The sequence below is a fragment of the Amblyomma mixtum genome, chromosome 5 (assembly GCF_055824585.1).
Source record: "Amblyomma mixtum isolate Tamu chromosome 5, ASM5582458v1, whole genome shotgun sequence".
In the NCBI taxonomy this organism is placed as follows: domain Eukaryota; kingdom Metazoa; phylum Arthropoda; class Arachnida; order Ixodida; family Ixodidae; genus Amblyomma; species Amblyomma mixtum.
In genome coordinates this window covers 70144755-70158400 of record NC_143016.1, presented here as the reverse complement: position 1 = coordinate 70158400, position 13646 = coordinate 70144755, and the positions used below count along the sequence as shown (strand labels likewise).

At 46.6% G+C, this 13646-nt stretch overlaps 1 protein-coding gene across 1 annotated transcript in view; it reads right to left on the bottom strand.

Annotated features, from left to right (window-relative positions):
- Positions 1 to 13646, bottom strand: part of Mid1 (calcium-permeable channel component Mid1) — a 141134-nt gene that overhangs the window by 64256 nt on the left and 63232 nt on the right. Inside the window, exon 2 of the mRNA XM_089544936.1 lies at positions 1891 to 2158. Coding sequence (XP_089401062.1) covers positions 1891 to 2158 — 268 coding nt within the window. The remainder of the gene's footprint in view (positions 1 to 1890; positions 2159 to 13646) is intronic.

Below are 13646 nucleotides of genomic sequence, written 5' to 3'. Positions count from 1 at the left end.
CGAGAACCTTGTCCAGAAGACAAAGAAAGGCAAGCATAGCTGTGACCTTGAGCGCTTGCGGAGTGCGAAGCCGACGGTGCTTCCTTACATGCACAAAGTCGCCCACAATTTTAAAAAAAGTGGCAAACAGGCATGGTGTTCCGGTGGTTTTTTCCGCTCCAAAAAAGCTTGCTGGGTTATTCCCCAGGATCGCCGAGGAAGGAGCCCCACGGAGCGCATGTACAATAAAACATGCAGAACAATATGTCAAATGTGCCACGGGCGTGGTGTATCAAATCCCGCTCAAGTGTGGACGAGTGTATGTCGGCCAAACTGGACGCTGCATAAATGAGCGCGCAGGGGAGCATGCTCTATCTGTAAGAAAAAGAGACGGGGCGAACTTGCCTGCCCATTGCATTTCATGCTCTGGTTGTGAGCCGATGCTCAATTACATCAAGATTCTGGGCAAGAGCAAAAGCAAAATAGCCCGCGAACTTTTAGAAGCTTTCCACATCAGGGAAAAAGGCGGAGATTGTATTAGCGATACCTCGGTCACCTTATATGATAGGGAAAGGAATTTTATCCGTAGCTTTCGCTGACCTATGCAGGCCTGACTTGATATCCCCTTCCCCCCTGTCCTTTCTTTCCCTCTCCCTATTCTGTTTTGCACGTGTGTATGCTGCATATATATTCTGTTGCGAAAGCAATAAATCTAGTTGATAATTTGCGCTCTTTCTGTCTTCTGCCTCTTCCTGTGTACGTTTGTTCGTGTGCGCAACGCCACCCCAAGAAAGCTATGCACCAACTCGCCCAGCAAGAAGTTCTTCTACAATATTTCTAATTATTGGTTATATCGCGCACACACTCTATCCTCTTGAAAGTCCTACGTAAAATATAAGAAACTCGCGCACTATATCGAACTCTAATTTCGCCGGTCATACGGTACATCGAACCAGAGGCGCGGAGACACCGACAAGCAGGTTACAGGGTTCGAACTGCACCTTAAGATTCGACGGTGCCCGTTGCGATCGTCCACGTCAGGCTTGACGCCAACCGCACGCTGTGCGAGAGCGTTTGCCGGCAAATTGCACCTGCGGCCGTAGTGTCGGCTTTATGTGCATCCTTCAACATATGCTGACACACTCGGACCCCTCACACCATTCCACTGGTGTATATTAACGTAAAACGGCAGTATTTCGACTGTCAGGTCAGAGGAGGGGTCCGAAGCTGCGAGGAGAATTAAGCAACACCAACGAGGAATTTGCCACGCAACGAATGCTTGCAGCTTGTCAGTCCTGAGAACTAGCTTAGGCCGAGTCGAGAGCGGGAAAAGACAAATTGTTTCCGTTTCGCTTAATACAGCTTCCCAGGATCACTCACTCACGAACCCAACTCACTCACTCACTCACACTCACTCACTCACTCACTCACTCACTCACTCACTCACTCACTCACTCACTCACTCACTCACTCACAGTCACTCACTCACTCACAGTCACTCACTAACTCACTCACTCACTCACAGTAACTCACTCACTCACTCACTCACTCACAGTCACTCACTCGCTCACAGTAACTCACTCACTCACTCACTCACAGTAACTCACTCACTCACTCACAGTCACTCACTCACTCACAGTAACTCACTCACTCACTCACTCCACTCACTCACTCACAGTCACTCACTCACAGTCACTCACTCACTCACAGTAACTCACTCACTCACTCACTCACTCACTCACTCACTCACTCACTCACTCACTCACTCACTCACTCACTCACTCACTCACTCACTCACTCACCACGCCATGTGGCTCACTCGTGTGTTTCACGCGCGACTTCACGTCCACTTCCGGTTTAGTCGACGACGCACACTTGGGTCGCGGTGAAGAGATAGAAACAGGCACTCACCGATGCATATGAATACGGGCTCCCCCGCGTACTGCTCCTTGGCAGCCGGGTGGAAGTAAGGGCACTGCTCCTCGACGCGGTGGCAGAACTGGCGGCACGGCCTCACCGGCGGGGGCAGGGGGCCCTCTTCCGTCGGCGCGGTCGGTGCCGCCGTTGCCGCTGCTGCTGGCGACCCGCGGTCTGCGGTCTTCCGGCGCCCGGAGGAGGCGGCCGCCGCGGGACCGTACACGGGCACCAGCATGGCGCAAGTCCACTCGCGGTACACCACCTGGGCACAAGGACAGGAGCATTTATAGCGACGACGTTCTCTTTTAAAGCAATTCCATCATAGCAATCAGGACGTCCCAGCAGTTGTAGTCGGATGTAACTCCAGAACTCAAAGGCAAATGTACCTCAAAGGAAGCCCTTCAACCAATGCCGTCGATCTGAAACTATGAAATCGTGCTCCACCGCCTTGCATCGGCTAGCCTGGTATCGCAGCTGACCGGCAGGTGCAAGGCGATTGACCTCGACGACATGAAAATAGGTCAGTGCCATCGGTTAGAGGGCCTCCTTTGATGGGAACTTGCTGCTTCGTTTTTGAGTTGTATTCCGCTTATCGTGCACGTTCGTGGCTTCGCGCTTCGCCAGCCGGTGTCCGTAGCAGCGTGGAACCGCAGGAATGACTGCGTGGTCAGAGACATGTTCTTCGAGGCCCTGAACACCGGCAGTTCGATCCACTGTTTCACGCCTTGAGGGCCTGTAGTTACACTTGCAAGTTGTGAAGGCTGATCTGACCTTCATTATGTACCTAGTTAGCACATACGACTTGAAGATTGCGTTGTCGTTGACATATCGCAGCAAAGTTACACTGCCTTGCACAAGGCGAGTAGCGCTCATAAACTGAGGGCGAAGTTAGCGCTTCGTCGTTTCTCTAAAACACACCGCTGTTATATATGAGCTATATAGGGCGACCACAGAGCAAATGCGACAACAGGAGACAAAAATAGCATTATATTCACAGATTTCGTAATGCCTCTTGACAAGAATTTTGTCTAGTATTTGTCTAGTATTTTGTCTAGTATCGCGGACTTTATTTCCGGAGAAAATCTTCGTAACTTGTGCTGGATTCCTTGTGAAACGTTTACAGTGTGAAGGCTAGAACCACAATGGGACATTTCTGCAGGGACAGAGGGCAATCCAGCAATTTTTGTGCCCTTCAAATGATTTAAATGTTGCAGTGATGCTACGCTTCAACGGCATATTTTGTTTTGCCCGAAAGAGCTGTGGTAGAGAACAAATTTGTCAGATCACACTGGAAGCCGTGTTTGCTTGTGAACCCATCGCTTTGCAGATTCGTGATGAACCGAAAATACCAAGTGCTTACGGGAGGACTTAAAGTAATTTTTAAAAATAGGCTTTTTGAGGCAAAAATATTTGACTTGCGGCATATTACCAGTGTTGGCGGATGCCAGAAAACGGGTGAATTACCGTAAGTAGCAACTTAGTTAACTAATTTCTGATAATTAACTTTTTAACTATGACAGTTAGACAACTGGTTGCAATTGGAGATTTGTAGCCGTCATTAGTAATACCCATATCAGCTGTTAGCAGTTCGAAAACGGGATTACCCTCAGCTCTGTGGTACAACAAAATTTCACGACACCGTGCCAAAATACATTCGTTTTCGTAAAGTGTGCAGGCAAAGCAACCACTCCAGTGCGCGTAGCAAGTCATAAAAGCCGAATTTTGTCGAGCCACTGCGCCAAGGGTAATCGTGTTTTCAACTAAAATGGCTGTTAGTAACGACCGGCTACGAACCTGTATTTGCAACTAGGCGCCTAACTATAATAATTAAAAACTTAATTTTTAAAAATTAGCTAACCAACTTACTGCTTAAGACAATTCACCGGTTTTCTCGTGCCGCCAACACTAGTAATACTAATAAGCCATATTAGCCATATTTTTTACCTCAAAACGGTTATTTTTGAAAATGACTTAAAATCTTCCTTGACACTTCTGGTGTAACGAAGTGAAGGCGAGAAAAATGGGCCCGCAGGAGCAAAATGCCACATTACTCCCGACATTTTAAAGAAAATGTTACATAACCGCACGGCTCCAGAATAGACCGACGGTGAGGTCAGTCAGCCGTTTCTTCTTGTCATTTATAGTGCTTGTAAATGAAATCCTTGTAATGTAAAGACATCCATAGCTTTTGGAACTCGAACTGTTCTAAAAAATAGCTGCGACTGGTGTCTGGCCCAGGCACCAGCCAAAGTGCCTTTAGCGTTCGGCTGCTTGGCCCAAGGTAGCGAGATCGAATCCCTGCAGCGGTGACCGCATCTCGATGGGAAGACGGAATGGAAAAGACGCACGCCTGCTTCCGTCAGTGCACGATGAAGAAATCCAAGGCGGTCATTATTATTCCGGAGTCGTCCACTACTGCGTCCCTCATAGCCCGCATGAGCCTTCGGGACGTTAAACTCCGTACCTCGTTTCCGGCCTTGGATATCGAACTGCACGAGAAAGAAATGGTAGCATGGGTGTGGCTTACAGCTTATGCGCGCATTTGAAACAGTCTCGCGTTGGTCAGAAAAATCGAAATAAGTAAAGGCTTTGTTTTCCTATGCACAAGAAACCGGGGTAAATGACAATACCCGTTGATGTAATTATCTGATGAACACTAATCATGTAATGGAAACGATGTTACAACCGATCTTGTTCGCGGTAGACTTCACCATGCGTTTCGACAAGGCTTCCGTAAAAGATGAAAGACATTCGATGTTTGTCGCTTTGATGAAGCGACAGGACGGGTTCTGAAATGTGACACGGAAGTTGGCTATTTAAACAGGCGTTTGTGTGTGAAAAATGTTAGGTGTAAGGTTAAGAGACACGAAGAGGGCAGTGCGGATCAGGGATAAAACACGGGTTAATAACATCTGAGTGGAAATCGAGAAGAAGAAATGGGCATGACATGTAATCGAAGGCAAGATAACTGATGGTCCTTAACGGTAACAGAATGGATTCCATGGGAAGGGGAGCGTAGCATGGGGCGGCAGAAAAGGTGGGCGGATGAGATTAAGAAGTTTGCGGGGATAGGGTGGTCGCAGCTGGCACATGATAGGGTTAATTGTAGAGATATAGGAGAAGCCTTTGTCCTGCAGTGGGCGTAACCAGGTTGATGATGATGATGACTGCGACAAACATTTGCTTCACAGTTGGACGATTGAAGTGCTGCCTGCGAAGGCACCATTGTATTTGTAATAGGCTCTCCTCTTGCTCCACTTGTGTGTTTTACTTCTAGAGTAAGTGATCGTTCCTTTCCGTTGCAATCTTCTTAGAAAAGACTGTCAAAGAAGAAATGCGTAGTGTTGAATGAGCGAGCTCCACCGTGCGCGGAGTGTGTCTGACGTGCACGAAAGGGTAAACAAAGAGCGAAACGGTAGCGTGGAATGCTGTTCACTCATCTCTCACAACTTGTCTTCGGTGGTCTCTCTCCTTTACGTCACTCTGCTCAGGGCATTATCGGGGGCCTCCAGTCACGCACCTCATCATAATGAAGAAATAAAAAAAAGCTTGGATGGGCGCTGCCCAGTGCACCGCCCATGTTAGTACTTTAGCCTTCGATCCGTCGTCCAATCAACTCTTCATTTAGTTTTTCTTGAACGGCGCCAGAACCTCTCTACACATCCAATTAACGGACTGGTTCGCTTCACCGCTCTGCGCAAACAGTATTCTCCTGTCGTGCACTCGCGAGCACTTTTTGCCTGGGTACAAGAATAACGATTTTTTTCGTCCGAAAGCTGTGGTCCAGTAGCGTCACTGCGGAAAAACCTGCCTCCCCCCCCCCCCCCCCCGGTTTCCGCGACGCCGACTGATCGGCTGGTGTCTTTCCGGGCGTCTCCGGGCCAGTCTGTCGGCCGCTGGCGGTGAGCACTGAGGCCGCGCGTGCGCTGCCGACGCCGGCTGGCGTGGCTCGTCGCCGTGTGCGTGCGTGTGTGAGCGTGCGAGGCAGCGCTGCCGAGCACGTGTCGGCGTGCGGGGCTTCGGGGCGCCTCAATGGGGCCCCACGTGACGCGAACGCCATCGATCCCGACGCGCCCTCCCTCCTCCCTTCCCGCTCTCCGCGTCGCCGGGGGCCGGCGCTCGGGGGCGCCCGGGTCTCGAGACCGGGAAGCCGTGACCGGGTGTCCCGCCGCCAATTCCCTTATCGCATCCAGCGAAGCCTATATCGCCGGATGTGTTCGCACCTGCCCCCCGGCGCTGCGCTAAGTGAATCGCGCTCTGCATTAAGCACAGAGCCACCTGCCGACGGCAGCCCGCCAGAGGCGCGCTTCTAAGCCGTGCCTATCGAACACGACTGTATGTCAAGTTTCACGTATCAAGCAGCGTGTAAGCATCCGGCGGCTAAATGCTTGCCGTTTAGTACGTTTGCCTCGTCACCTACGAGGAATGCCGTATTCGTGGGCTGCCATTGTTCTAATAAACTGGAGTTCTTTATTGTGTGTCACTGTATCAGTGCCTGGAGGCCACTACTGAGCGTGTGGCTGGTGCTTCTATGGTCTGGAGCTCTGCCCTCTCAAGATGGCTGCAGTCCAATGGAAGCGCGCCGTACTGAGATGGTCAAAATTAATCCCGAATTGATCCATTACGCCACGCTGACAATACCAGCACGTAAAAGTTCGCCGATACGCTATTTCGCTTTAATAGATACGCGGCTGTTCCTCACAGCTCTTGATCTAAGAATTCGAGGCCCCCACCAACACAACCTTCAAGATACAGACTCGCCGATGGAGGTCCGGTAGTACAATGAAGTATGTTGGTTCGCGATTGTTTTGTGATGATTTATTAGGTGTGTCATGTTTATTACACGCCGCGCTAACCAAGCTCCGCTAAGCTCTCACAAACTCGCAGAGAAAGGAGCCCGTCGACTTTAAAGTTTCGTATGACCATGTAATACAAAACTCATGAGAAAGAAAACACAGACTGCAACTGGACGAAGTTAGAAATCGAATTGTTGGCTTCTCCTGATTTCAAAAGCGAGGCATACAACGGACGGAGTCGTGAGCCGAGCAGAGCTTGCATGCTGCTCCCGTTGTGCTACGGTGCACGCTTAAGGATAAAAGAAAACTTTAGCGCCTCGCATCGAGAAAGGCAGCGATGAGCGCGCGATGGATGAACACACTCCACTCCGGTCACTGCTGTGATTTGCAGCCATTTCATACTTTGCTTTTCCCACCGACTAACGGTTAGGCTGTAATCTCTTATGCTTCCTCATTGCCGTGTGGTTGTTTTATGAGTAGCACGTTGATATTCATACTCGGCTATCGCAATTTGTTGCTGTTGATGACTGCCTGATATATTTGCACGAAACTTCATTGGTAGTGAAATAAAGTGTAAGGCGCAAAAGCACTTCACGAGTGCTGCCAACATGAAAAGGATTTCTTTACTTCGGTTTTTGATCCTTGTTAAAGTATTCTCATTGTGTGTAGCGCCCCCCCGTAATTCCACCCATGCTTAGTTAGGCACACCATATTCGATGTAATTCCTACTGAAAGTTGTGTATTTTGTAAAGATCAGAATTGATTGAGTAATGCAGTCGGGGGATAGCACACTGAGAACTTTTTTCACGCATGAAACGCATTATACGCCTATGATTTCACTTTCGTCCGCCCGTCCACTTACGTACACACACAGTCGAAAAATCAAACGACAACAACAATATAATCGCGCGCAAAATACAACAGAATGTTTTGTCGTTCTTTCGTAGCAACTATTTTTTTACGGCGAAAGCTGTTATAGCTTTGGTTTAGCCGTATAGCCGTGCATTCCACCGCGGAATGTACAGCGTCAGCCGCAAGACCCTTAATTACTTAGTGAAAAACTTAATTGTTAGAGGTTAATTTAATTATCTTACTCAGCTAAATTCTACTCAGTTGCCACCTGCCACGGTGAGCGGGTGGCAGAGTGGATAAATAGAAATCCTACTCTCCACATTTAGGGCACAGAAGGAGGAGAGAGAGAGGTAGGGAGGCCACATGTAGCCTAATTGCTTGGGAGGTTATGACGAGGGCGGACGAACGCTCAACGTGAGGGTGGTTCCACTGCACAATGAAGGACTACATATAAAGGTCATATTAAAGGAATCTATTATTGTGCACGGTACTTTCTGCCTTAGATGTCAATGCGTTTCACTGCCCTTGTCTGAAAGAGTCAAATATCTAGGTATTCATCTCGACGCCAACATGTCTTGGTCTTCTCATGTTGAGCATCTCATCAAACGACTCCGTGTAACTTCTATGTATCTTTACAGAATGAAATTCAATACTTCTGTTAGGTTGCGTCAGCTTGTGTTTAAGGCTATAGGAGAGTCTCTATTAAGGTATGGTGTCACTGTTTATGGCTCATGTGCGTTGTCTAGAAGGAACCAAATCGATAGATTACTGCACAGAATTTCCGCAAACATTTTGTAAGGCACGTCTAAGGAGACCTTAGATAGTGCTGAAAGAATGATTGCAGCTGATGTATACTTCATTCAAGATTTATTTACACATGTAGTAATTAGTAGAAACTGCTTCTCTAATAACTTTAAGCTTCCTGTAAACAAACCTAAAATACTAAGAAAAGTAGAGCCGTTTAAACTTCCATATACACACTATGGAAAAAGGTGTCGAATGTTCTACATCGCCTTCCTTTTTAACCAGCTTCCAACAAAAATACTATCATTGCAGACGATCAAAGAGGTCAAATCAAAAGTAAAATCCTGGCTAGTTACGTCTAGAACATTAAAATCGGTAGACTGACGTAATGGCTCGAAACACTGTGAAGGTGTTGTTGATATGTGTTATGAAGCACGGTTTCTTTTTTTGTTGTTGTTGTTGTTGCATCTTCATAATCTATGTATTTAACCTACTTTTTCAGTGTGTGCAAGTGTGATTGTTGTTCCTATCAATATATGTTTTTGATTCTTTTTTTTCTCTTTTATATTGCAAACCATGTAATTTTGTCTGTACTGAGTCTGCAATTTGTTTGATTGCCGTGGCCCGCCCACAAGCGCCCTGTCTTGCGCTTCCGCGGGCACACATACTTCCATGTGTAAATATGACAAAATATGTATGTATGTATGTATGTATGTATGTATGTATGTATGTATGTATGTATGTATGTATGTATGTATGTATGTATGTATGTATGTATGTATGTATGTGTGTGTGTGTGTGTGTGTGTGTGTCTGTGTGTGTGTATGTATGTATGTATGTGTGTATGTATGTATGTATGTATGTATGTATGTATGTATGTGTGTGTGTATGTATGTATGTATGTATGTATGTATGTATGTATGTATGTATGTATGTATGTATGTATGTATGTATGTATGTATGTATGTATGTATGTATGTATGTATGTATGTATGTATGTATGTATGTATGTATGTATGTATGTATGTATGTATGTATGTACATGAATCGGCGAAAGCTATTACAGTTTTCGCTGATTCATGTGCGCTACTCCCGTAAGCCTAGCTCTAGAATTTTTCTGGTGTATTGTATTACTGTTATGCGTATTACTGTTATTGTATTATTGTTATGTTAAGCGCTCGTCCCTGTCTACTTCTATGTCCGTGTCTTTTATTGCGCCCCTTTGCCCTCCTGAAAAGTTCTGAACCAACACGCCCAAATACAAGTACTTCAGAAAATTTTTTGTTTCGTTTTTCAACTGGGCAGGAGCACGCCTGGGCAAAGGTCAATCTGCACTGGTCTCCACACGTGCACCTCTTCCGCTCGAGCCGTTGCGAGACCGACCAACGCCCCATATACAGCTTGCGCTTCGACGTAGTAGCCTCAGCTAGAGCTCACAGATCTGATCTCGCCTAAATAATAGAGGAGCCACCACTGATTCACCAGCACAGCCTCGAAGAAAACATGCGCCTTCATGGGAGCTCCGTTAAAGGAGAGCAACGAGAAGACATCGTACTGCAAACAGGAATGCTTTCGGTACCCAGTCTAAAAACATAAGAGAAAATTATCTGTCGTCACAACGAATTTTCTGTAATGTTCCTGCATATGAACTCGCAGCAACAACATAAACTTTTGTATTAGTAACAACACAATTTTTGTAATTACTACAAAAAAGCCCTACAGAAGAAACTATAGCACTACAGAAAAATACAAAACAATAGAGGAGTCTGCCGTTACGACACAGCATTTGATCGTATTTCTGACACTGTTCCGTTGTTTCTTTTTTCGACTGGGTACTACATTTCATACAGTAGGGTAGTCCAGACGTAGTATACGGACTAGCATGCGACATTTCTTTTTCTTTAGCTCATTTGCCTTACATGACTGTTACGATCCCAAGGCGTTTGAAAGCGCCTTCATCTACGACGTACGGGTCTGCGGTTGCTGAACATCACCTGTATTTCATACTATCCTCTAGAGCGCTTTTCCTTCCTTCTTCGACCTCTGGAATGTGTTCACGACGACGAAGAGGAGGCTTTGAAGCAAACTGCTGGGGGCCTCTCCGAACAAAGCGCGAGGAAATCTGAAAAAAAAAATCTTCGCCGTACTAAAATTTTTATTTCTCCCCTTTCAACCGCCATGAAACATGAAAGTCCGAGGCTCAGTAACAAACGATTCGCACCAATATATCAAATCCCACCCACCACCACTTTCCACGAAATGCACCACCTCCCCAGGTATATACATGTCGGAAACTTAACACGAGAACATATCAACGCACGAAATAACACGCCACACTTAATATGAATTAGACAGTATAATTGTACTTAAGTATTGTTTTACAGTAAGAGTATTATCACTTTTTATTTTACATTGCTTTTTATTTTACAGTTACAGTATTATTTTTATTTTAAATTAGCTATTTTCTTTTGTAGTTAGAGCATTACTATTAGTCTTACTTGTCTTTTGTAGTAGTATTTCTGAATGCTCTATTTCCGCAGTGGGAGTTCTACGGAAGGTGTCCCTTTACGTGTACCCGTTTAGTACACGGGCGTTTTCGTACCCACTCTCCAACCTGGGTATCAGCCTCCGAGGCCGGGTTTCTAACCCGTGCATCCTGCCCAACACAGTCGCGGAACGCCTTAGCCACTGTGCTACCCCGAAGGGTAAGTACCATGGGCTAAAGGGCGCCTTATATGTCTGTAAGGTCCTGCGACTAGTGCTTTAAAGCTTGTCTCATGCCCGTGTCGATGTCGATGACGATTGCGTCAATGCTGCTCTGCTGTCCCACACGAAAGGAGGAAGACGCCTGAGAGGCTTCTCAGTCATTAGCGAGGGAAGACAAAGCGACTCAAAGCTTAGCATGAAAATGAAAGTGACGGAGAAGATCAAGTCTAAACTCAAACATGATGACAAAAGAGTAGAACGTTCTTCCGGGCTAGATAATATTGCAGAAAAAAGGTTAGTACTGCGCGAATGGGACATGACAGGAGGACGAGGAACAAACTGTTTATTCGAAACCGCAAATCGAACGCTATATACGGGATGAACCTAGGCGCATAATCATCATTGTCATTCACACAAGACCTGGTTAAAATCTAGGCTATAGTGATCAAATTTTTACGTTGCAGAAGGGCCGATAAACCAGAGGGCACTCAGTCAGCATGTCTCCAGAAACACAATGCCAAGAAAACGATTAAGAACAAAACAGTATCCATATTTTTACATGCGGGAAGAATACACAGGCCTCTATGGAATCTTCGTTACGAGAAGCGCAACCGGAAGGTATCAACTGCTCAAAAAAGAATGCACTACCGCATTTCATAAAGTAAAAGGTACATGCGTTAAGCTGCAGGCCTTTTGCTTACTCGGCTGAGTGTTTCATTAATCTAATGGCGAAGTTTTACGTCAAAAGTTTCCGTGGTATCATCTTGGACTGCAGGGGTCTCAAAGCCGTCTCGCTGAGCTGACCAAAATGGGAAACTTCTGTCATCCACGGGCAAAAAGCAGGAAATGAAAAAGCAGGGAAAAAGGAAAAGTGCAGCAAACACAGAAATGCCGTCTATAACCGCTTGATAGTACGCAGACAGGTAATTAAGACCGAATATTTCCTTGCAAAGTACGTCATACCGCTGACATCACGGTGAGTGACCTGTCGGCGTTCAGCCGTGAACGTCGGTAAAGAGATGCGATGCGGCTGAGAAATAGACCATTGTGTTCCTAACTCGCCGCTTTCGGAGAAAAGGATTAAATTAAAAGCATCACAAGAAATCTGCAGTGACGATGTCGTTCGTTAACTCAATTGTTCCACTGCTTTAAAAACACGGCACACGAAATTCGGCTGCTGTACAGCCTCGGTGCTATATAAACAAGCTCAAGGCCGGATAAAAACTATGGGAGCACTTTGGCAGCCTAAAGCACGCTAGGCGAAAGCCGCTGACGCATGCGTTCATTGATCTTTCGCCGTTTCGTGTTCGGAGAGTCGCCCTTCCTCTGCTGAGCCGAACCTCCTAGCGCAGAAACGCTGCACCGCTTGGGAGCCACCCTCCTCCACTAGCTGCCGCACACCGACTGACGACGGAGCAGCGCTCGACGCCGCCGCGCCGACAGCTCCCCCTGTCGATGAAGATGACGTCACTTTTTGACAGCTACACTCGGCGATGAGTCACCCAAGGCGCCGGATGTAACGCCGGACGGACGGACGGCAGAATGAGCCATTAAAGGCTTTCGCCTTTCGCGCGCTTTGTCCTTGCTGAGAGAAGCAGTTTTTGTCTCATCGGTAAGGTGGATCACGGCAGCAACCGCAATCTGCTCAGACGCTCTCTCCAACATTTTTTTTTTTTCTGACGCATGCGTGCTATGCGCCAACTGCTGACATCACCCGCTCACTCCTTGCGAGCGGGTAGCGTGTCTTTGAAAGTACGCGCTATTAAACCGTAATTAGAAGTGCAGGATAAAATTTACACTCTTATAAGGACCAATAATGTAATGAACCTGACTGTAGGAGCACAATTTTTCGCTGACATTAATTCGAAAGACTACGAAAGAAGAAAAAGAAAAAAGAAAAGTACGAGAGTCGTAGTCGAGACAGGAAACCCAAACCCACATTTCTATGTGTGCTCTGCTTTCGTGTATCGTGCATGGCATCTATTTTTCACGCATTTACACGATTCTTTATAAGATGCACTACCTAACCCATCAGAAATTACTGGCAGCACTAGTTCGCCAACAGAATCTAAAAAAAAATAATCTCCACATGCGCTGGATGAACAGAGTCTGGTTTTGAAATGGTCGACGAGGCACAATGAGCGGCGCAGGAAAGCCGTTTCGCTGAAGCATTGAGTGAGGCAAAAGAAGACTTTGCAAAAAGTTTAATTCGTCGTGGTAAAATTTTACCGCTCCTGCACGCGCACACTCTTCCCAATTGTTAAAAAGAACATTGTCAGGCAGTTTGGTGTTTGGCAAGTGAAAATTGCCACTTTGGACAGCATTTTTTTCAAGGGAATCCTTTTGGCGATCCATCTTTTTTTGCTTTTCTGGCACTATCTCCGGCTTTGCTATTAGCGGCAGCGAATGGCATTCCTTGCTGGTTGATGTCACGATGACATCATGCTGTTGGATGACTTTATGCTGATGTCACAGCATATGGTAAAAGAAAAATTAGTCAATGACTATAATGGTTTGGTTGATGGGGGTTTAACGTCCCAAAGTAACTCAGGCTATGAGGGACACCGTAGTGAAGGGCTCCGGAAACTCAGGCATTGAGGGACCCCGTAGTGAAGGGCTTCGGAAATTTCGACCCCCTAGGGTTCTTTAACG